At 39.6% G+C, this 21,278-nt stretch overlaps 1 protein-coding gene across 1 annotated transcript in view; it reads right to left on the bottom strand.

Annotated features, from left to right (window-relative positions):
• Positions 1-2,739: 2,739 nt before the first annotated feature.
• Positions 2,740-21,278, bottom strand: part of pdss2 (prenyl (decaprenyl) diphosphate synthase, subunit 2) — a 36,278-nt gene continuing 17,739 nt past the window's right edge. The window contains exons 3-8 of the mRNA XM_041971320.1: positions 20,194-20,392; positions 11,588-11,662; positions 10,571-10,741; positions 8,340-8,471; positions 6,484-6,519; positions 2,740-3,086 (exon numbers count right to left, since the gene is read on the bottom strand). Coding sequence (XP_041827254.1) covers positions 2,931-3,086; positions 6,484-6,519; positions 8,340-8,471; positions 10,571-10,741; positions 11,588-11,662; positions 20,194-20,392 — 769 coding nt within the window. The 3' untranslated portion in view covers positions 2,740-2,930. The remainder of the gene's footprint in view (positions 3,087-6,483; positions 6,520-8,339; positions 8,472-10,570; positions 10,742-11,587; positions 11,663-20,193; positions 20,393-21,278) is intronic.

Raw genomic sequence — 21,278 nt, 5'->3', positions numbered from 1 at the left:
GTTAATTTTTAAGCAACTGGGACAGCTCATCTGAGAACCCTCTGGGCTAAATTTTAAGCTGGTCTGTCAAGTGGATGTTAATGTGCAATTCATCTTTGGGAAAAAAAGTGGAAACTTTGACCCAATGGTGAAGCTAAAAGGAAAAGTCAGAGGCTCACCAAATTCATCACGCTCAATTCTCCGGGTGGATCGAGTAGTTTAGGAAGTGTGCTGCCAGGGAATAGCTGCTAAAAGTTTAGAAAATTTACAAACAGGAAGAGCACCCAGCAGGATGAACATGTTGAACATAAGCTGTGGAAATTCAAAAAGCTGATCTTTTGTTTCCAGACAAGTTTAGTCTCCGTGTCAACTCAACTGTAGATGATGAGAAATTTTTTTATTCTGTTTCGGAAACAAATAATCAGCCGATTATAATTAGATCCCTCCAACATGTATTTAAAAACTTGAGATGTTTGTAATGCTTATGGAATATCTCCAAAATAATTATGGTCATTGGCAGCAGGTAACTGACATAAAAAGAGGCTGATTGTTTCAGACGTACAGATGGGGATGAGTTCAGCATCATGGAAAAAAAACTGCGTGGGCAAATTGTTTACAAGAAATTACAAAGACATCTCTGCAAGTGAGAAAACTGAAAGCCAAAAGAGAATTTCCTTTATGCAGGCTGCACTACATGGGCTTAGAGACACTTTAGAAAATCCTTGAAGGCGAACACAATTAATCCCTGCATTTAAAAAAAAAAAAACTGTCTTTTGATTTCACCAATCAGAATTTAAGAAAAGTTGTGAAAATTACAAATACTGCAACCTGAAATTGAGAGGAGACCTGGCATGAATACTCACTACAAAAGCCAGTCTTTAGTAAAAAAAAAAAAAAAAGAGTCCAGATGCTAAACTTTCCCCACTGCAAGCCAAATCTGTCACCTACTGAAAACATTCGAACATTATCAGATGGGAAAAATGACAAAAAGGACCTGAACTGCTGAGCAGCTGAAATCGTATATCAAACAAGAAGGACAATATTTCACTTGTAGCTGGTCTCTAAATGTTTCCAGAGTTGTTAAAAGAAGACATGAAGCAGCAGAGTGGTAAACAAGCTCCTGTCCCATCTTTTCTGAGCCATGTTTTCATCAAATTTAAGTTTTTAACATGTTTATTAAAAACCTCTATCAACCCCTCACTTCTTATATTTTGCTTCAAAAGAGGTAAACTTCCTTGTAATCTTTTAAAGTAGTCTTGAGCTGTAGTCTCCAACCTACTGGGCCAAAAACAAACAAAAAACAATTTATTTACAGCCGTACCTGTAAATAATGTCCAAATGACAAAGACCCTAGAGAGTCATCTGGACACTCAGCTTTTCCAGTTACTGCTCACTTAACCCTAACCAGCAGCCATTCTTAAGGAAGGGAAACAGGGAGAAAAGACAATAACTAGACTAAAAATCAGTAGCAACGGGTCAGATGGAGCAATGAATCCTCCCAAGAACCCGGACCTTAATGTTATTGAAGCAATGTGGGATCATCTGAGCACAGAACGGAACAAAAGGCAGAAACATTCAACAGGTTTGGAAAGTCCTTCTAGAAGCCTGGAGAACTATTTCCTGAAGACTACTTCAAGAAGTTAGCCTCGTCTAAGAGGGTGCAAATTGTTCAGATAAGACATTGACTTTCAAGCTTGTTACAATTTTACAAACTGTTTTTTTCCTAATTTACTGTACTTCTACTTATGTTTGACGCTTTTAAACAAGGATAAAATGCACTGCACCATTTTCTGTTTTCCTGCGACTACAAATGAGTGGTGGATGGAGATTTTTGGATAGTACTGTTTGTGTTTTGGAATGATGTTAAAGGCAGAAAAATCTTGCTGTGCACCCTCAGTGTTGTTTCTGACTGTCCTGTCTCCAGCGCTCTGTCCTTCAGGTGTAGCCTGGATGTGACAGACAGCTGCCAGCGGTGGCCTGGTTTCACACCTTCGCTGTGCCCCCCCTCCTCTGCAGACAGCAGCCTGGGAAACCACAGGCCACCAGGCTGGCGCCAGCCTGTACGGCTTAGAGCAGGGCAGCCGGCCCAATCAATACCTCTGCATTTCCTGTCCATTTGCTCAGGTCTCTTCATTAATAATTACTGCTTGGCGGAGCTTCAATGTGCTCGCTGGCTGGGCCAAGGGGAGAGGCTGGGTGACCTTTCCCCGCCCCTGGGTTGACTTGGATCACACACACAGGCATGGGGACAGACATAATAAGGAAACATCAATGACATTACTTCTGATTCATGTCCGTCCCCCCCCCTTCTGTAGAGAGAGAATCACACCCAACTCTATTCTAAACTCAGTTTTTGCAGCTGTGCTTATCAGCAGCAACACACACCTGGTAGAACATGACTTTGAGACATTTTACAACTGGTTTAGTGCAGCTCTTCCATTGGCAAACAGCCACAACATCCAGCGGCTATGATTTCCAGGATGATCTCTGCATTAACAGGCAGGATGAGCTGCTCCCTCAGAAAGGGAAATTTTCTGAGAATAAGTGCTGCTTGGTGAATCGTTTACCACTCATGGCACATTTTCCAGATGACAATAATAATCCTTCAAAACATCTTAAATTATGTTCTGCCTGGTATGTGGCTTTGCTGATAAGCAAGGTAACAATAAACTGTGGGGTTTTAAAATGCAGCTTGGCATGATATTTTCTCCGTGCAGGAGAGAAAAAGTATCACAGCTGACAAAATGTATGGCACCATGATGAAGAAATGTGTTTTTATTTAGTGACAACCATCTTTAGATATTGCATTTCTGCTGCACTCTATCCTCCACAGTTTCTCCAGACATTAGCCAGCATCTGGATCAAAATAAGTCTATCCATCTGTCAAGTGTCTTTCGTACTCCTGAAGTCTCCAGGCTGCACGGTGGAGTGTGTGTCTGTGTGAGTCCAGGTTAAAATTTTGTGATGGCGGAGGCGATGTTCTCCAAGGCGGATCGAGCCTCAGAGGAGGGGAAAGCCTGGATGGCCTCCAGCGCCTTGTTGCTATGGTAACAGCACAAGTCCACTGCTGAGCTCACGCCTTTCTCCGACTTAACTGCTGCCAAAAGCTGTGGAAGGATGAAAACATGCATTAGGTTGTCATGTTTGTGTCAGTGCTGCTACCATCCAGCTGTCAACATAATAAACTGTTGGGAGCCGGAGTAACTTAGCTTACTCTTAAAGTTCAGGTTGAAAACTGGAAGAAGCAATGCTTTTCTTTTAAGTACACACAAAAAACAAACAAACAAACAAAAAAAAACCCCAAAAAACTAAGAACACTGGGTGACATGTCTGTTTAGATGCTGCCCTCGGTGCACTGAAGGCAGCGTTCCACATTTAACTACAAGGTGATGTCTTAAATTTTCACCGAGTTTTACATTAAAAATTTGGCTTTGCAGGTGGAACTCGTAGCTTTTCCGTCTTCCCAGTTTACTAATGATGGCACCAGATCACAGGACGGGTGCACTACCACTTTTTTCTAGAATCCAGGTAAGGAACAGTAAGGATAAAAGTTCTGCGTGCAATGACTTTTCGTGCAGGCTGTCCTTTGTGCTTCAGTATTTGAATTCCAGTTATAAGAAATGTTAAATCTAGACATGGGCTTTATACAAGACACGCAACATCCCATCATTTCAAACATGACAATGAGAAAGACATCAAGTCAAATCAGCCCAAACAGCAGCTTTAAGTTTACAGACTCAGTAAGTTTAAGAGCGTTCCTGCTGCTGTGCTGCAACATCTTTTTGCTGAGGGCAATTGGCCTCATGAATTCTGGAGGTGGAAAGCCCTGCAGGCCTTCCTTCTTTGAAGAAAAAAAACATTATTTATTCTCACGCACTGCACCCAAACGGATCTCTTAACCTTGTTTTTTCTGCCTCAACTTCATGCTCACTGATCTCTTAACATCCTCCATCCTCCCTGTTTGTTATACTTAGGCAAGCTTTACATTATTTTATTTACATTGTGCAAGCTAATTAATCTGTTTTCAGCCTTAAAACACCTTAGTGAATTTTGATCTCACTAAAAGAGAAAACTGACAGAAGATTTTGGTTTTAGCTGAAAGAATGGTTGTTTTCTTTTTTTTTCTTTTTTTGTGGTGGTGGTTGGCAGTGATGGTAAAGCATAACAATAAAAAAGATGAATTTCTGTAAACGCTTGAGGTCGTTTAATGGAGTTAAAGAAAAATTGCACAATTTTTTCTTTCCTCTACGGTCTTTTCCTTCTTAAATTTTGGTGCAAAATATCGAAAGGATCAAAAATCTGTACAGAAGAACCAATACCGAGCAACAGCCGCACGAGCAGGAACCACTCAATAGCTACAATTTGAAATAAATGGGCAATCATCCATCAAATAATCCTGTTTTTAACTGGTGGGCTCTGATTGCTGTTGAATGGTTGACAACATCATGAAAAAGATGTCGACTGAAGTTTCATTTAGAAATATGAAGCAGGGAGGTTGTTCCTGGAAGACAACAGTCTAGATGTGATAACAGAGGCAGCTGCCCAACATAACTTTCTAAAAACAAAGAGGAGTTTGTGTTTGAGCTTTTTTCCTCCAAACAATGACAATGAAATGCCAGAATTTACTTTTCAAAGATTTCACAGGCTAACTCTGCAGAATTTGCATAAAGCTGAAGTTGTCTGAAGCCATGCTGCAAAGATATGTAAATGCTCCAGTACATATTCGCTTTCTACTCGTCTTCACTGTAGTTTCTAAAAGCTTTACTTCCATGTGCTCTAAAATAATTGAGGACAGACAAAAAATGTACAGTACAGTGCAAAGTCTTGAGCCACCGTTTAAAATATTACCAGGAAAAGACAGAAGGGGTGCCAGGATTCATTAAAACTATGTGCAAACACGAAAAATACTTTTATTTATCCAAGAGGGAAAGAGCAAACATATATACCATATCAGGTAAAAACAGACTTTGTGCAGTTTGAAAACCAATATGTGGTCTGAGCAGCTTTATTCTTCCTCAAGTCCGGGCTCTGGGAGGATTCATCAAACCATCAGACCTGATTTTCAGACCAGTTCTTGTGTCATTTAGCATACCTCAGTCCTCATCCTTCTTTTTTTGTCCTCCACTTTTCCTCAGATGTTTTGAGGACAGACTGTACACTATGCTGTCATATGCCAACTTTTCAGATACTAGCTCTCTGGGAATTACCTTATTGCTGCTAAAATACTATTTTCAGTCTGTCAAATTGTGTTATCTTTGACATTTGTCATGCATGCAACTAAAGAAATGGGAACAAATTATGTGTCTTTGTGACAGGCTGCAAGTAAAATAGAGCCTAAAGATCCCATTTAAAATTGTTTCTTTGCCAAGTTGTCTGTTATGTGTCCATATAACATTGGTCCATCTCCTAAGTTAGATTTTTATGCTTGAATGACCTTTAGCAACGACTGGACTGAAAATGAGTGAAAAAGCAAACAGAAAACCTAAAGAATCACATCAGACCACTTAAAAAGATTACAAGAACGTCTGACTCTTTGGAAACAAAATATATAGAAACTATGGGGTGGTTCAAGACTTTTACACAGAACTGTAAATTCCTGAAAAGGCAGCTAAAGAGCTGATTCAACGATGTGTTTAACGGAGACCCAGCCTTTATTAGACAGCAAAGAGAGACAGGACAGTGGGTATAGAGAAGGGTTCATGCTGTAAAGGGACAGATACTTTCAGCCTCCATTCGGCTGCTTAATGAACTGAGCTTCCAGACATCTTTGCAGTTGAGCTGTTTCTGTTATAAAAGGGCTTAAGATCAATAAAATATTCTGATAAGATTTTATGTGACTTCTTCTATTAACATCACATAACACAAGGCATTAAAAGGACGGCACAACTAAACTACCAAAGTCTTGGTTCCACCATGTTCACATGGAAACATCCTTGAAATTCCCTTTTTCTCTTATGAGATGGTTAATCAAGAGGATCTGTGGAAAAATACTCTAATTATGTGGCATCACAGCAAAGTTTCTTCCTCGTGTCCCCTCACCTCTCCTTCCCCTTAAAAACTTGTCTCCCTTTTTGGCTGAAGGAGATTCTCTCACAATACCACTGTCTCAGAGCCTCAGTGTCTCCTCCACAAATAGGCTTCGGTAACTAATCCTTCCAGCTCTGGTTTCAGACGGGACCAGATAACCCCCCCCAACGCATCCCGACACTGCCAGACCCCTCCTCTGTAACTTCAGTGTCTTTGTGATCGGTCCCCTTCTTGCCTCACACATTGACTTTGGAAAGCTCATTTCACAACTTTGATACAGGTTACAGAGAAAACACATCCTGTTTCTTTCTGACGGATGCAATGCCAGGCTGCAAAGAGGTGAAAAAAGAGAAATACGGCAAAGACAAAGTGGTAGAAGAAAAGCAACAGAGCCTGCTGAAAGTTAGATTTGTGTGATATTATAAATTAATCTTACACAATTAAGGCATGAACTCAGTTGAGAAAATTTGAGCTTACCTTTGAGTAATCCAGCTGATTCCTCAAAGTTTTTGCCTTAATAACAAGACAGAAAAACAGTAATTTTCAGCTAAATTATCCTGTTTTTTAGTATTATGTTAACATCATGGTCCACAATGATCTTCAGGGGCACTCAGTAGAATTTGTCATTCTATCCACCAACAACATCCAGTACACGGACAGATGAAACTGTCTTCAGTGATCTAGTTTCCAAATACAATAATGATTTGTAATAAACATAAACAAAGACAGAATCAATTTGTTCATTTTAGAACCTTCTGTTTTTGTCATGAAAATATCATTTTCCTCAAACTCAGATCAGATAAAAGAAAAACATGGAGGAATACGGAAACCAAAACTTTTTTCAATGTAAAAATAAAGAAAACATTTAACCATCTGAGGGCAAACATTTAAGAAGAAAAAGAAATAAAGCAGCACAAATGAGTGAAAATACCTAAACACAGCAACAGGAAAAACCTGTTGTAGAGCTGGTGTTTGTCCCCTTTGGGCTACTGTAGTAACATATAAGGAGGGTCATCTTTAGAAGTTTGTTCTCAGGTAATGAAAACATGACTAGATTTAATTCTGCCAATAAAATGTGAATTTTTTATCAGTTTGTAGAAGTTTTGCTCCACAACCAGACAGGTGTCTTTGTAAGTTAGGACTTTTTTTGATGCCGATTCTTGTGCTGAATTCTGCAACAATCAACTCATAAGTTTCTTCACTGAACAGATCTTTCTTTGGTCATCCACATGCAATGATTTATTAGGCACCATTTGTCTTTTAAACCTTACATTTATGTTCTTCACCTGCTTAGTGACCACTTGACTCATCGTATTTAGAGACTAACTGATTTAACCTTTAAGTTTTTCCCCTGCTTGATCCTTGACAGACCTGGACATACACTGCCCATTCAAAACAAAATTAAAGTCGCACACTCTAATGTGTCGTTAGACTGGCATCATTTCAATAAACCTCTGCCATGCCACAACATTAGTTTCTGTCCAGTGGTGCATTAATTTTTCACCAAGATCTTGTATTGATGATGGGAGAGCCTGACCACTGTGAAAAGCCTTCTCCAGCACATCCCAAAGATTCGCAATGGGGTTCGGGTCTGGACTCTGTGGTGGTCAATCCACATGTGAAAATGGTGTCTCATGCTCTGTGAACCATTCTTTCACAATTTGAACCTAGTGAATCCTGACATTGTCATCTTGGAATATGCCCATGCCATCAGGGAAGATGGAATAACCTGCTCATTCAGTATTTTCAGGTTTCAGCTGACGTCGTTCTTTGAGCACATAATGTTGCTGAACTAGACCTGACCAACTGTAGCAACCCCAGATCATAGACGGCCCCCACATGCTTGTACAGTTGCCATTAGGCACGATGGCTGCATCAATTCATCTGCCTCTCTTCTTCCCCTCTTGCTCCCATCATTCTGGAACAGGGTAAATCTGGACTCATCAGACCATTGCTCCACAGTCATTGCTTTAATATTTAAGCTGCCTAACAAACTGATAAGTGGTTAAAACACTTGTTGCCAGCTAAAAAAATAATAATCCATGCAGTAATGATCAGTTGGGAGCCTCTTCCTTATTTGTTTCATTAAATCCAGACGGTAACTTTCTTTTTGTATGGGCAGTGTAATTAGCAATATTGTCAAATTACTTCTGAATTCTCTGTTTAGACTGTGTTAACATGTCACAGCTCTTTGATACTGATTAAATAAACCTGCTCACACAAGAGCTGACATGTCTTACCGAGTCTAATCTGTAAGTGTGAGATGGCAAGAATCAGCAGTACCAGACGCATGCTGTTAAAACCAACACAGTGACAGACTTTAAGAAATGTACCTGCTGCAGCAGCTGATGCCACCTCTCCTTGCCAATGATCTGACGGTGAAAAACCACCGGGGCGGCGCTCAAACTGAACGACGTTGGCTCACCCATCCCGCTTTTCACAAACGGCTGCAGGTCAGAGTTCATCTGCAGAAAGGGAGAACACATGAGGAGTGGCACAGAGTTTCTTCTCTGTAACTACCAGGTTACCAATTAAACACACCCAGTGGTGAGAATGGTTGAGGCCACGTTCTGCAGTCAAAGAGGGATCCTGCTAATGAGCAGCGAGGTGAACGGTTTGGTGAAAGACACAACTGAACTGATGAGGACACATCTCCTTCAAAGACCTCATTTCTGCCTCCTCCCATGCTGAGCTGCTAGGGTCTACAGACAGCCAGCTGCAGGGAGCCTCGGCAGGGGAGGACGTAAAACTGCAGCACTGTGAGTGGGTCATTATGAATGACTTCACTAATACCAGGTAGATACAGATAAAACCTCCAAACCTAAATAAAAAAGAAGTTTAAGCATATAGCCAATAGAATTGCATCCAAATGACAGAATAGTTCAAAACAAACCAAGTCTCTTCCTAATTCCACATCTTTACCCTTGTTCTTTATTTCATTTTGCACTTTTTTTGTACAAACACGCCACTCTGTCCCACTCCCAACATTATTTTCTTTAGTCACAAATCAGCTTTAGTTTAAAGCATTTTGATAAAAGGATCACTACTTCAAAATAAAACAGAGCAAATCACCCCACAAAGTCAAACACTGCTGCTACATGTAGATCAGTGGGCTGTCTGGTGCAGCTTTATTCCTTTACTTTGATTTCATTTGATCACAGCAGAAAAATACAAAGTACAACAGTCAAAAGGGACAAAATTTCGGTACAGAAAAAGACTTAATTTAACTTTAGGAAACTTATCTAGATTTTTTGTATGACACTGACCCAAATATGGATATTTACTTTTCTGAAATGTTTCTGTTTTAAAAAGTGGGGATGTGCCAAGCAGGGGGAGCCCTCTCTCCCTGAGAATGCTGGAATATCTGCTGGTTGTAGCTCCGATTTTACTTGGAGAGCTGATGTGATCGATATCTTACTTTGACCTGCAGTACTTATGGATTTTCTTTACACAACATGCTTTTCCACCAGAGGAAAAAAGCTGCAGAGGAGTGACAAGAAGTAGAAATATCTCCTGACACTGTTACTAAAGAGAAGGAGCAGAAGATTTTCAATCAACTCCTAGTGTCATTTGGCATTGCTCAGCCTTTTTTTTCTCCTTTCTTCCTTAAAGGCTTCTTGATAGCCACTTTTCCATGGAGAGTATTTCTGATCAGGCTTCAGCTAACAGTAGATGGATCAGCTGAAGGTTCTGGGTCAGACCTTTGCTGGGTTTGTTCCTTTTTCTTCAGATCGCTTCAGATCCTGTTCATCTGCTGTAGACGTTTTTTTTCCTGACACTTTTCCTCCTCTTGTCCTGTTTCCTCAATTTTTTTCTTTTTTCCCCAGGGAAACAACACACCACAAGTTTTACAGCCAACAGTTATTTGTAAACTATGCCACCATTTCTTGTCACACCTTATGTCTTTTTCATATTTTATGGTTTTTATTTTAGGTTTTTAATGGATATTTTTTTTAGTCCTATTTACTGATTTTATTATTAAGCTAAATTTAAACTCTGTGTAATTTGTTTTAATTGCCACAGACTCTGTTTGGCATTTTATGTTTATGTTGCTGGTTTTACCTATGATGCATTGCAAAGTAATTTGTTTTGCATGGCTTCTTTAGAGTGGTGTTTAAATGAGAATAAAAAAAATCTGGAATCTTGATCATGTTGATAAAACTAAAGAAATGAGGACAAATACTTTGTCTTTTCTAACAATTAGACTGAAAATGTCCAATGAAAAGCTTTGAAAGTCTTTCAGAAAACCTGAAGAACTGTTGTCCAAGACTACTTGGATCTTTTTAGAAATATAGAGAAACATAAACTTCTTTTTCACAAGAAAAATTTGTTTGATTTGGCTCTCTTTATCTACTTTTTAGTAATGAGGTTTTTTGCGGATATTTAAGGAGAAATACTTAAGTCAGTGGAAAAGCAAAGACAAAATCCAACTCTAAAAAAAAACAAAAAAACATTAGTGTGTCCTTTCTGTGACTCAGCATTTTAAATTGAACTGAAATTACTTTAAACAGCTCAAGTCAAACAACTGTGCTGGTATTTGGTGGGAGACTTGGATCAGACTTACCTTATGGCCCAGTGACAGGTGTTTGCCGTACATGTAGGCCACTCTTTGGGCCTCCTTGTCATGTTTGGCGAGCTGCATGGCAGCTTGACAGCTCTTGGCCAGCAGCGCCCCGTGGGACAGGAACGTCTGCTCCTCCCACGACGCCACGTCGACGCCATCGGTGAGGCCATCCTGCAGAGCAAACATCGGCAAACACCACAGGCTTGAGCTTTCACTGTTTCCACTGTACGACTTCAAAGTTCCCACAAAGTACCTAACAGCTCCTCAACCAAAACACACCCCTGCTTTCTCTGTGGTTTTTATTTTCAGAGTGTAATTTGTTATACACTGGTGAATAAATGCACATTTAACACAACTATTCCACAAATGTTCCTCAGTTGTCTGGGACAGAAAGAAGTTGAGGCTTGAATTTGATCAAATATGCCTTACTAAAAAGAAAAGTATTGAATTTAAAAACACTTTTACAATTTTTCTCCTCAGAAACTATAAAGAAAAACAATATTTTTTCTAAGTTAGAGTGTTTTTTAACTTTAAACACTGCTGGTAAAGCTTCATGGCAGAACCTAAAAAAAAAAAAAGAGTAATTAAAGATAACCCTTGCACACTGGTACCTGACAGCTCTGTGGTCAATTCGAATAAAGAAAGTCTCTTTTAATTCATTATTCATCTTGATGTGTTCTGGTTTTCCTCTTATTAATAGTCAGCTGGTGGTGCCTACTGTCAGAACCAATCACAGTGAAGCATTCAGGTCCTTTTCTGCTCACATTTAAAGCCAACTTTTTATGTTTGTGCACCCAAAACTGGCAACTTCCACTGCACTTTTATACTGTTTAAAAAAGAAATGCTGGTATACATACATTTACCTATTGTCAACAAATCCAGGAGAATAATGTAAAAAAGCCTAATGTTCAGTGTCTTAGTTGGTTTCTCAGTGCTGATTTCCTGACCTTGTTTTAGCTTAACCCTTTCATACTGGAGATTACTTTCAAAGTTGTATGTAGAAGAATAATAATTTACCTCAGTAGTGTTGTAATTCTCATAGTAGATTCCTTGAACTAGATCCCCGATGGCGCTGGAAACCAGTTCAACAACCTGCAAAGAGACAAAAATAAAAGAGAAAAACATCCAGCTTTGAGGTGTTTTAGCAGAAACAAAGACTATAACAAAAAAATGAAATTATTTAAGGGTGATTTACTGTACATTGATCTTTCCCCCAGGTTCTTTGCTAACTATCATTTACATCTTTAAATGATCTTCAAGTATTATTTAGCTTGTTTTAATAAATACCTGTCTGATATTAAACAGGTTGAACAAAGCTTGAAAAGAGATATATCCTCTTTTCATGGACCTCTAACTCATTTGGTGTACCCCAAGGGTATATTTTGGTCTTCTTGTGTTTATCATCTACAGTTACATTAGCATAAAAATGCATATTAATGATTTTCATTGCCTTACTGAACACACTTTATTACATTTCACATTATTAATGAACTTGTTTTAATATTTTACCCGTTTTTTTTTATACCATATTTTCATTCAAATTTTCTAGTGCCCTATTTTATTAGATTTATTTTATATCATTTTAAAGCTTATTTTATTTATGTTATTCATTTGTCAGCTTAACATCTGTGATACAAATTCCCAATGTTTTAATTTCCCTAACGCGACTGGTGAGGGTTAGGACAGCGCTTGAAGTGAACATAATTTTATGTACATGTATGTGGGTGTGGGTAAATGTTATGTTTGTGTGTGTGTGTGAGAGTAAACAGAGAAGAGTTGGGATTATGTAATTAAACACACCCCCAAGGCTCTGTCAGGCTTTTCCGACCCAGAAGCAATGTTTTACAGAGCTGCATCATATGGACAGTCACCCCAACTAAATCCATCCGAGATAGTTTGGAGAGTTGGATGGTAAAGGAGGAAAAGCTGCCAACAAGTGTTCAGCATGTGGAAAAGCTCCAGGTGACGGCCAAATGAAGCTGATGCCAAGAATACACATTGCTCCCACATAATTCTGTACTGAACCAAAGACTACAGGTTAACAAATTCACCAACAGGATTAAGGCTCTGAACTGTGAGTATCTCCCTCATTATAATCACTAAACAGCCCAGATAAAAATAAAATGCAGATAAAAAGCGGATGATCAAAATCGAATGTGTCAAATTTATCTGTGGCATTGTAATTAAAACCACCAATTTCCCCTCTGATTGAAGCACGAGCATCTGAACAGATGGTTTGGAGAATAATCTGAGGTGAGACGTGTTGGAAGCCAGGTGAACTGCAGCTCAGCTGCTCTTATCAGTCTGCAGGGGAAGCTCCTGGTGATTTTGTGAAGCACATCCAGACTCGCATTCACTCATATACTTTGTATTTATAGAGGGGTCCGGCTCTGCGAGGAGCCAGATCAGGTGTCTGTCCGGTCTACGGGGCTGAAATGGAGCCTAAAGGCAGATGGTGAGACAAAATAAGCGGTGTCCAAGGAGCAGAGGGGTTAACAAAGTTTCAGAGTTATGATCTGACCTCAGGGTCTTCTTTTCCTCCATTTAAACACTAAAATATTATGTATTTATTTTATCATTCAATATTTATAAATGTAGCTAACCAAGTCTGTCAAGTAAAACTGTGCAAACATTTAAAAACAGCTTAAAGAAGAAATAGCTTGGAAATAATAAACCAAGGACTTTTGTCTGTTAAGGTCTGCAATTGCCCATTTCCTCTTACAGGGGGCATGCAAGGTCTACATTTTGATGATGCCTGATGAGAGGTTGCACATTTTAAAGTGGTTATTCCTGTCTGAAGCTACTGAATGAGTAAGAATGAGTAAAGTCAGTCTGTCCGTTCTTTGATTCACAGCTACAGAATGGTGTCGACGGATGAAGCCAAGGCCACGCCTGTCCTCTTCAGATGAATGAGGTTATATTAGAGCTCCTTCAGCTCATCCCAGACATCCTTGGTTCATCAGAAAAGTCTGGTGACGCTGGCTGCTCTGTCAGCCTCGCAGTGCCCTTTGGGTAACTGAATCCACCAGGGGAAAATATTGAGGAAACCCGAGCTCCGCCCACAGACCTGGAAGGACAATGTGCCTACAGTATTACCAGATGTGGTGTCTCTGCCTTGCCTGCTTGGGAAGTGAAAGCCAGTGGGGATTTTTTTTTCTTTTCTTTTTTCTTTTTTTTTTTTTTTTGGAAAGTATCAGATAAGCTCTTTCCCTGCCTCCTCCTTACTCCATTCCCAAATCTAGCCAGATCGTGTTTTGCCGACAGGTCTGCGAGGGGGAAGAAACCAGAGCCGCACTGTGAGATTACTTTACAGTTTATACAAGTAGCGGCATAAGTTTCCTCTCAAGGCCACGGCATACAATCTCCATTGCTGTCACCAGAAACAAAAGTCTGGTTTATGAGAAAAACTTCAAAATCCAAATCTACACAACTTAAAACTATGCGGTGAAGCAGACACTCACAGGCTGCATGAAAAGAAATATTATCACTTGTTTAGCACACTGTCAATCTTTAATATCTGCGTCAAACTGCACTTTGTTTAGATCTCGCAGGCCTGGAAATATCAGGCTATTAGCAGATCTGCGAGAGTGTAAAAGGAACTCTTACAGCCTTTGTTGCATCTGCCTCAAGGTAATTTGAAGTTTGTCACTTCCACAGGATGTTTTTGGTTCATGCTGTGGAGCCAAATCAGGTTGGATGGAGCATTTAAAGGAGCATGCCACCAATTTTATTCATGTGTAAGCTATATTTACAGACGGAGTACCACTCAGCCGGTCAGTGATAACAGAAGATAATCCAACTCTGATGCATCAAGCTGATGAGCCACAGAAAGTTGAATTGTTAGTACATTTTAAGCTCAAAGCTCGGGGGTAGAACATAAACATGTTTTCAGCTGATTTGGAAAATGACCAAACGGGAAGTACATGCAGCAGGAGAATGGAAATTGAAGTCTTAAAACAAAACCATGAACTTTGTGGGATTTCCATTCCAGTCTTGTTGCTCTGGCTCCACTTGATTTGCTGCATTTTGTCTATTCTTCAACTTGTACTATTTTAAGAATGCTAACTGGGTTTCATAAAGCATAATGGTAGATGACGTTATTTTTCTTTTTGCCCACACAGGCTGAGTCTCTATAATGGCTACTGGAGGAGGACAGGAAGAGGAGGTGGTGGTTTTTGCAGGAATTCAGGAAATAATTGGAGGGGTTGCACTGACAGGTGTCCGATCAGATGCTTTAACTGGCAGCGATGATGCTTCATGCAAATCCGCAAACAGTGATCCGCTGTCAGACACAGCGGTGAATACAGACCCTGCAGATGCATTTAGAGACACACCTGTTGCTGAAGTACACTGTTAAGCGAGGGAATTAACAGATTTAATTTATTTACTGCTTTTATCCTTTTTCTAGCACAATATCATCCAATAGTTTTGTTATAACTTGGATCAGAGCACTACAAGTGTTTCTTTCATCCAAATACCTTACAATCCAATCAATAAATGTGTTTAAATATTAGTTTAAACCAAAATAGATTTAATGCTAAATCTTCCTTTGATGAGCAAACAACTAATGAATCAAAAGGAAAGAAAGAAAAATGAATAAAACTAGTAAAATAGTAAGTTGAATAATAAAATCCAGAATCGTAAAAGTTAGCGAGCAGCAACTGACAAATTTAAAATAAATATAAAAACACAAATTGTTTATCGTATGTGTGGCATATCCAAATGTTCTGTGGAGGTTTTCCAAATAGGGCAGCTTTTTTTTTTAACTTTTGCTACATGATTTCTATAAAATTTGAAAATGAGAAAAAAATACTCTGCTATGAGGCTAATTCATTGTGTTTTTTATTTTATTTTATTTTTCTATACGGACCTGCAAAAAGTCTCAAAAAAATGGTTTAGCTGAGATCTGTAATACACCCATTTTTATGCTTATTATCAACACACACGCTGTGATGTGCCTGGAATCAGTCAGCTGGGGTAACGCTACATTTCAGGTGTCAACAGGCCCATTTCTATTTTTTGTAAATGATGAAGTGTTGTTAAACCATGTTAGTCTAGTTTGTGGTGCAACATTGAAAAATGATTTAACTTTTTCAGTACAGGGAGGAGGCCCAGTGGTGCCAGAGGTGGGCTTGGGTCTGGAGAACCTGGGTTCGGATCCCCGGATTGGCAACAGGGGTGAACTGTGGGCCCTGAGCAAGGCCCTTAACCCCCCAACTGCTCCCCGGGTGCAGGACAATGGCAGCCCACTGTTCCTAGTGTAACTAGTGATGGGTTAAAAGAACACAAATTTCCGTGTGTTTCGTAAGATATGTACTGACGAATAAAGATTTCTTCTTCAGCCCATCAAATCACCTGACGGATGCTGTGATCCAGTAAATCATCAGTCCTAGCTTCTTTTTGTGATTCCTCTTCAACTTTTTTTTTAAAAATAATAATATAATGATAATTTACGCTCTGCCAGTGAAAGACGCCTAGTGCTTCTACTACAACATGGCACAAAATCAGTAGCTACTCTTCTCATCTGTTTAAACAAAATGACTTACAAAAAACTAGAAGAAAAGTGCCTCTAGCACTACATGACAGCACCTGGGTCCAACTGGACTCACAGCAGTCTGACTACCACTTAATTATGACGTCCCATCTTGTTTGAATTCTTGCTTGTGTTGTTCATACTCTCAAATGTTGCTTTGGATAAAAGCGTCTGCTAAATGGTTGTAGAATAGAATAGAATAATCCAGTAGCTCTGTCTTTTCAGTCTGCTCTGATTGGTCACGTATGATGGTGAAATTACACTCCGCCCACCTGCTCAATATAAAAAGGGATTTTGTTTAGGAGTTACATTAATATCCGTCTCCAAGTTACTTTTATTGTGCTAGATTGACGCTTATGTGTCGTATCTGGGATCATATAAAAATACTTAATTTGATTTCATGGGAACTGGGAAGACATCCTTATTTCCCTTTAAAATTAGGTTTCAAACATTACTTTTTGATAAGGCTTGTAGTTAAGACCGGGTTGGGTGACCCTTAGCCATCCCTTTATTTATGATGCTAATGCATCCACAGCAATCTATAGGACTAAACGTTCCCATTATACACTGAGCACTTTTCTCCATTTCTCTCTTTACTCTTTTGTTTTATAAATAAATATTTGACATCATTATTATCATTAAAGCTTACAGTGATGGTACTGTTGAAAACTGTCCTGTCCTTTCAATCCACAACCAGCGGCTGTAATTTCTGAGTCTGGTTATGCTGAAGGTTTTCCTTCCCATTAAAAAGGCTTTTTTTCCTTTTCACTGTCTCCCACTGCCCAATTCTTGCTTAGGAAGGGGAAGTGAATTGAAAAGAAGACTCAAGGCAATCTGTTAGTCTTCTCACCTAGTTTTCTTTATCAAAAGTATTCATATAAAACATATAATATAATAACTGTAAAATAACTGTATGCAGTATGACAGTTATTATAAACTAAAGTGAATTAACTTGGATAAAAATTGGACTAAAATGAATTGGACTGAATTGGACTGTGTCTGTAAAGTACCTTGACACTGCTTTGTTGTGACTTTGTTTAAGATATTCACATGCAAAACTGTTCTCATCAAAAACATTTAAAAACAAAGATGCTGCACGAAATCAATCACTGAATATGTTACTGACCAAAAGGTTGTAATATTAGGCTATTATCAATACCCTGCGAAGGCAGAGGTGTACTTTCATAAAGTTTAATAAAATTTTGATCATTTTCATCAAGAAATGTGTCTTGCGATTCCAAATATGCAGGTTTTCTATTTGATCAGACAGACTAAGAGTTTGATGACGTTGCTGTTTTTTGCCAATTATAGAAAGAGCATCTCTTGCTTATTCATTTCCTCTAAAGGCTTTAAATCACATGACACCGTCTTTATAAGCAGATCAGGTTTGCACACTTGTCATCAAAAAATTATGTGTTCTAACTTTCGGTGATTCAGCATCTCTCTGGCAAACTTAATCCTCACATAAAGTACACATGATGATTTCCAAAGCAAATAAATGGGCCTTGAACTTAAACCTTATTACCAATTATGTCCATGCTCAAGAATTAACCCTCAAGAACTTAATTTGATCTGTTTTTGTCTGGTAGTGAGACCAGATTTGCCAGATTTTTAAATGGTTTTTCAGTCTGACTTTTATAATTTTCTTTTATCTACAAGAAAATCAGATTTTTGTGCACAACCAAACGATGGGCCAGACGTTTTCTCAACTTATGAACAAAACAATTCACATTCCTGCTAATAATAGTGCAATTTATTGTGTTCAAATGGGTGAAAAACATGAAAAAAGGCTAAAACCATTAGCATCAGTGCCTTCTGTGGTGTGGTTTCCCCTCAGTTCACTTTGTTTTGCTAACCTTTTCAAACATGAGTAACTGCTAGCTATCAGATGTCCATTAAAAACTTCCACTGTGGGGACGCTTCCTGCGGTTGCTTCAGATTACTTTCATACTCCTCATAAACAGCACTGCTGGCTTGTTTGAGGGGGGAAAAGAAGCATTGCTGTGTGGTGAATCGGTACCAGCTGAAACTCAACGGCATTATTCTCACCTTGAAAATGAAATACGCTAAAGAAGATGTAGACAATGTCAAGTTTAGAGATACAGCTTCAGCTCAGTCATGACAACAAGTTTCTCATTGTGCTGTTAGAGAGAAATTCTCGTGAAAATCTACTAACCTTGCCAAGGACATTCCACTAATTTCTAGTATGTTTCTCATAGTAAAAAACACTATGGATATCATTTATAGCATATTTTTGGGACAGCATCTCTCAGCTGCCATGAGGTGGACATAAATCAAGAGTGTGTGTGCAAAAAAACAGAGGCAACGGGGGAAGCGATAAGGCCAGTCCAGCTGATGGCATATGTGGGTGGGAGAGGGTTATTTTGATCCACTCAAGCAACCACATTCTGACAGAGCAGTGTGGTGACAGCATCTGTCAGCGACAGGTTACCAGGCTGCAAAGCAGATATGATCTGTGGTGCACCTATGAGACCGCCATCACACAGATGTCCAAAACTGAAAACTCAATCAGAAGGATTCTTGTGACGTGCATGTGACTGGTGTCTCCTGACCACATTATCCTACCTACAAAGCGGGCTGGAGGGGCCGTCTTACTGTGGGACCTATTGGAAACCCCGTGAGGTTGAATTGGACAGTTTGTAATGAAATTATGTTCTTTCTGGTAAAAAAAGAAGAAAAAAAAAGGAAATTTGACAACTTGGGAGACGCTGAGAACAGATGACCATACTGTGCCAAAATGGCCATTTTGGAAACCTCAGCAGAACTGTACTCTCACTCTGAAATTTATCAGAGTTGGTCTTTGCAGAGATAATGTTCACATATTGTACCACAAGTTGATAGAGGTTTAGAGCTACAGCTGTAGCGGTAAACCCTGATCTCTGTTGCATTGCCAGAGCCAACTGTACCCTGTACTGTAACTGTGTGACGTTATAGCGGCACAGCACCTTGAATCATAACAAGGAGGAATGTGAAACAGACACAGGATGACAATAGTGGACATCGGAAGTTTGTGTTCTTTCACTTTGTTCTTAGTAGTGAGTTGCACAGGAATTGATGACTCTTTTTGACCAAACAACTGATTGCAGTGTGTTGAGCTCCAACCTTTTGAGTCAGATCGGTAAGACTGAGATGCCAACAAAAGGGTCCCAAAGAAATTGGATGGGTTGGATTTAATGTTCTGGTACCATTCCCAGTTTTTGCTTGTGGAACTGCAAAAAAATAGCTTACTGAGTGGGAACAGACTAAAACAATGTCAGACTTAATATTTTAGGCCCTATTTGTGGTCTCAAATGTTTAAATGTTTAATGTGAGTTAAAGTCTGGTAGAAATTAACACCCACAGCTCAGAAAGACTAACACACTGACGTTTCACTATGGAGCTGACTAAAGCCCTGTTTCCACCAAGAGGTCCAGCTTGGGACAGGACAGTTTGACGCAGTTTGGCACAGTAAACTGTATATTCACAGTCAACTGTACCCTTACCCAGTAGACAAGTAGAAGCCAGATAGCAACAGATGCACGAACACTGAAATAAAGGAGATTGGTGGACATCCAGCAGTTTGTGTTCTTTCTTCTTGCCATGTGGCTTTAAACAGAAAAATCAATGGTATATTCAAACATGGTGTTGTTCCCACTTTGTTCTTGTTGCTGAGTTGCACAGGAAGTGAAGATTCTTTTGACCAATCACCGGATTGCAGTGTGTCAAGCTCCACCCTTTAGGGTCGGATCAGTGAAACTAGAACCATCAGAAGGGTCCCAAAAAAGGAGGACAGCTATTTTTTAATCAGAAGATATTCTGGCACCATTCCCAGTGTTCGCCTGTTAAAAAACCACCCATCCCATACTGAGCAAGACCTCTTGGTGGAAACGTGACATAAAAAGGCTGTCTGTAAGTGTGGCTGAACATATTTTGAATGAAGGTGGGAAATCTTGACTTCTGATGTTGTTTGAGTGAGGAAAGCCTGACACATATCTAGGGCTCGGAGGAACTCCGAGAGATCACATGGCAACAAATCTTATGGGAATCACAGAGTTCAGGTCAGATATTACAGCATCGCTTATTAACAAACCTCAGTGTCGTTGAGCTGGGCCAGTCCAGTACAAGCGTTCGCTAGCAAGAAGTCGCCACTGAGGACGGCCATTTTATTCCCGAACTCCATGTCTTTCAACGGGCCGTCTGAAAGCGTCCACTCCTTGAGATTTACAATCCCACGATGCACCAGGAAGGCAGTGTGAATCAGCTCTGTGATTTCTGCCAGGTTCCTCTGGCTATTAAAAAAAAACACCAAAAACAAAAAGAGAAAATATATTTAAAAAATAAATAAATAAAGCTTTCTTTTCCTGGGGCTTGAAATATGGAGAGCTTAATGACAGAATTACAATTAGAATAAAACTTAAAACAGTATCAGCATCCTTGGGGGCATAAACCAGCAGATATGTCAGACATGTCAGCACACAGCCTGCCAGGGGCTATGTTTAAAAAAAGAAATTAAACTTATCATTAGCAGATAACAGCCATCCTTGATTATGATGTGAAAAAGGAGACATAACAGTGGTATTTGAATAGAGTCTTTCACAGCAGCCTCAGAGAGGATATAATCAAATGTTGATTCAGTCATTGGTGGGGGATAATTAGGCCTCTCTCCATATGGAGGGAGCTCGCCACGCTGCGACAGGAGGGATCCATCCAGACAGGGTCGGGTGCGCTGATAGCCACTTACGACCTTCTTTCAACCGGCATGAGAAGCTGATGAGCCGGTCGGCCGCCTTAAGCTCCAGCCCCTTCCTATATACATACTCGCATACACACACTTTTAGCCAGGTAATTGCTGTGTTCAGCGCCGGCGTGGGAAAGATGTGATTAAATTTCAATAATGTCATCTATTCTGCCTCTCAATCACACCCATTGTCTGGTTGGTTTCTCTGCTCGGTGACGCACAGCAACAACACCGTGGCTCCGAATGAGAGTTAATAAGTTCAGGGTTTAAATAAGAGGAAATTAACAGATTGACAGTTGCAGCTTCTCAAGGTGTCTCAGAGTAATGGCTACACTTGAAAGAGAGCGTATTGTTAGAAAAGAGAAACACAACGAAGAGCTGGTTTTGAGTTGTATGTGTTTTAAGCTGGTTTTACAGTGGCAGACACACAGCAAGAA

The sequence above is a fragment of the Melanotaenia boesemani genome, chromosome 20 (genome assembly GCF_017639745.1).
Source record: "Melanotaenia boesemani isolate fMelBoe1 chromosome 20, fMelBoe1.pri, whole genome shotgun sequence".
NCBI classification, from domain to species: Eukaryota; Metazoa; Chordata; class Actinopteri; order Atheriniformes; family Melanotaeniidae; genus Melanotaenia; species Melanotaenia boesemani.
The sequence above is the reverse complement of the archived record's forward strand: the minus strand, read 5'-3'. Positions and strand labels throughout refer to the sequence as shown.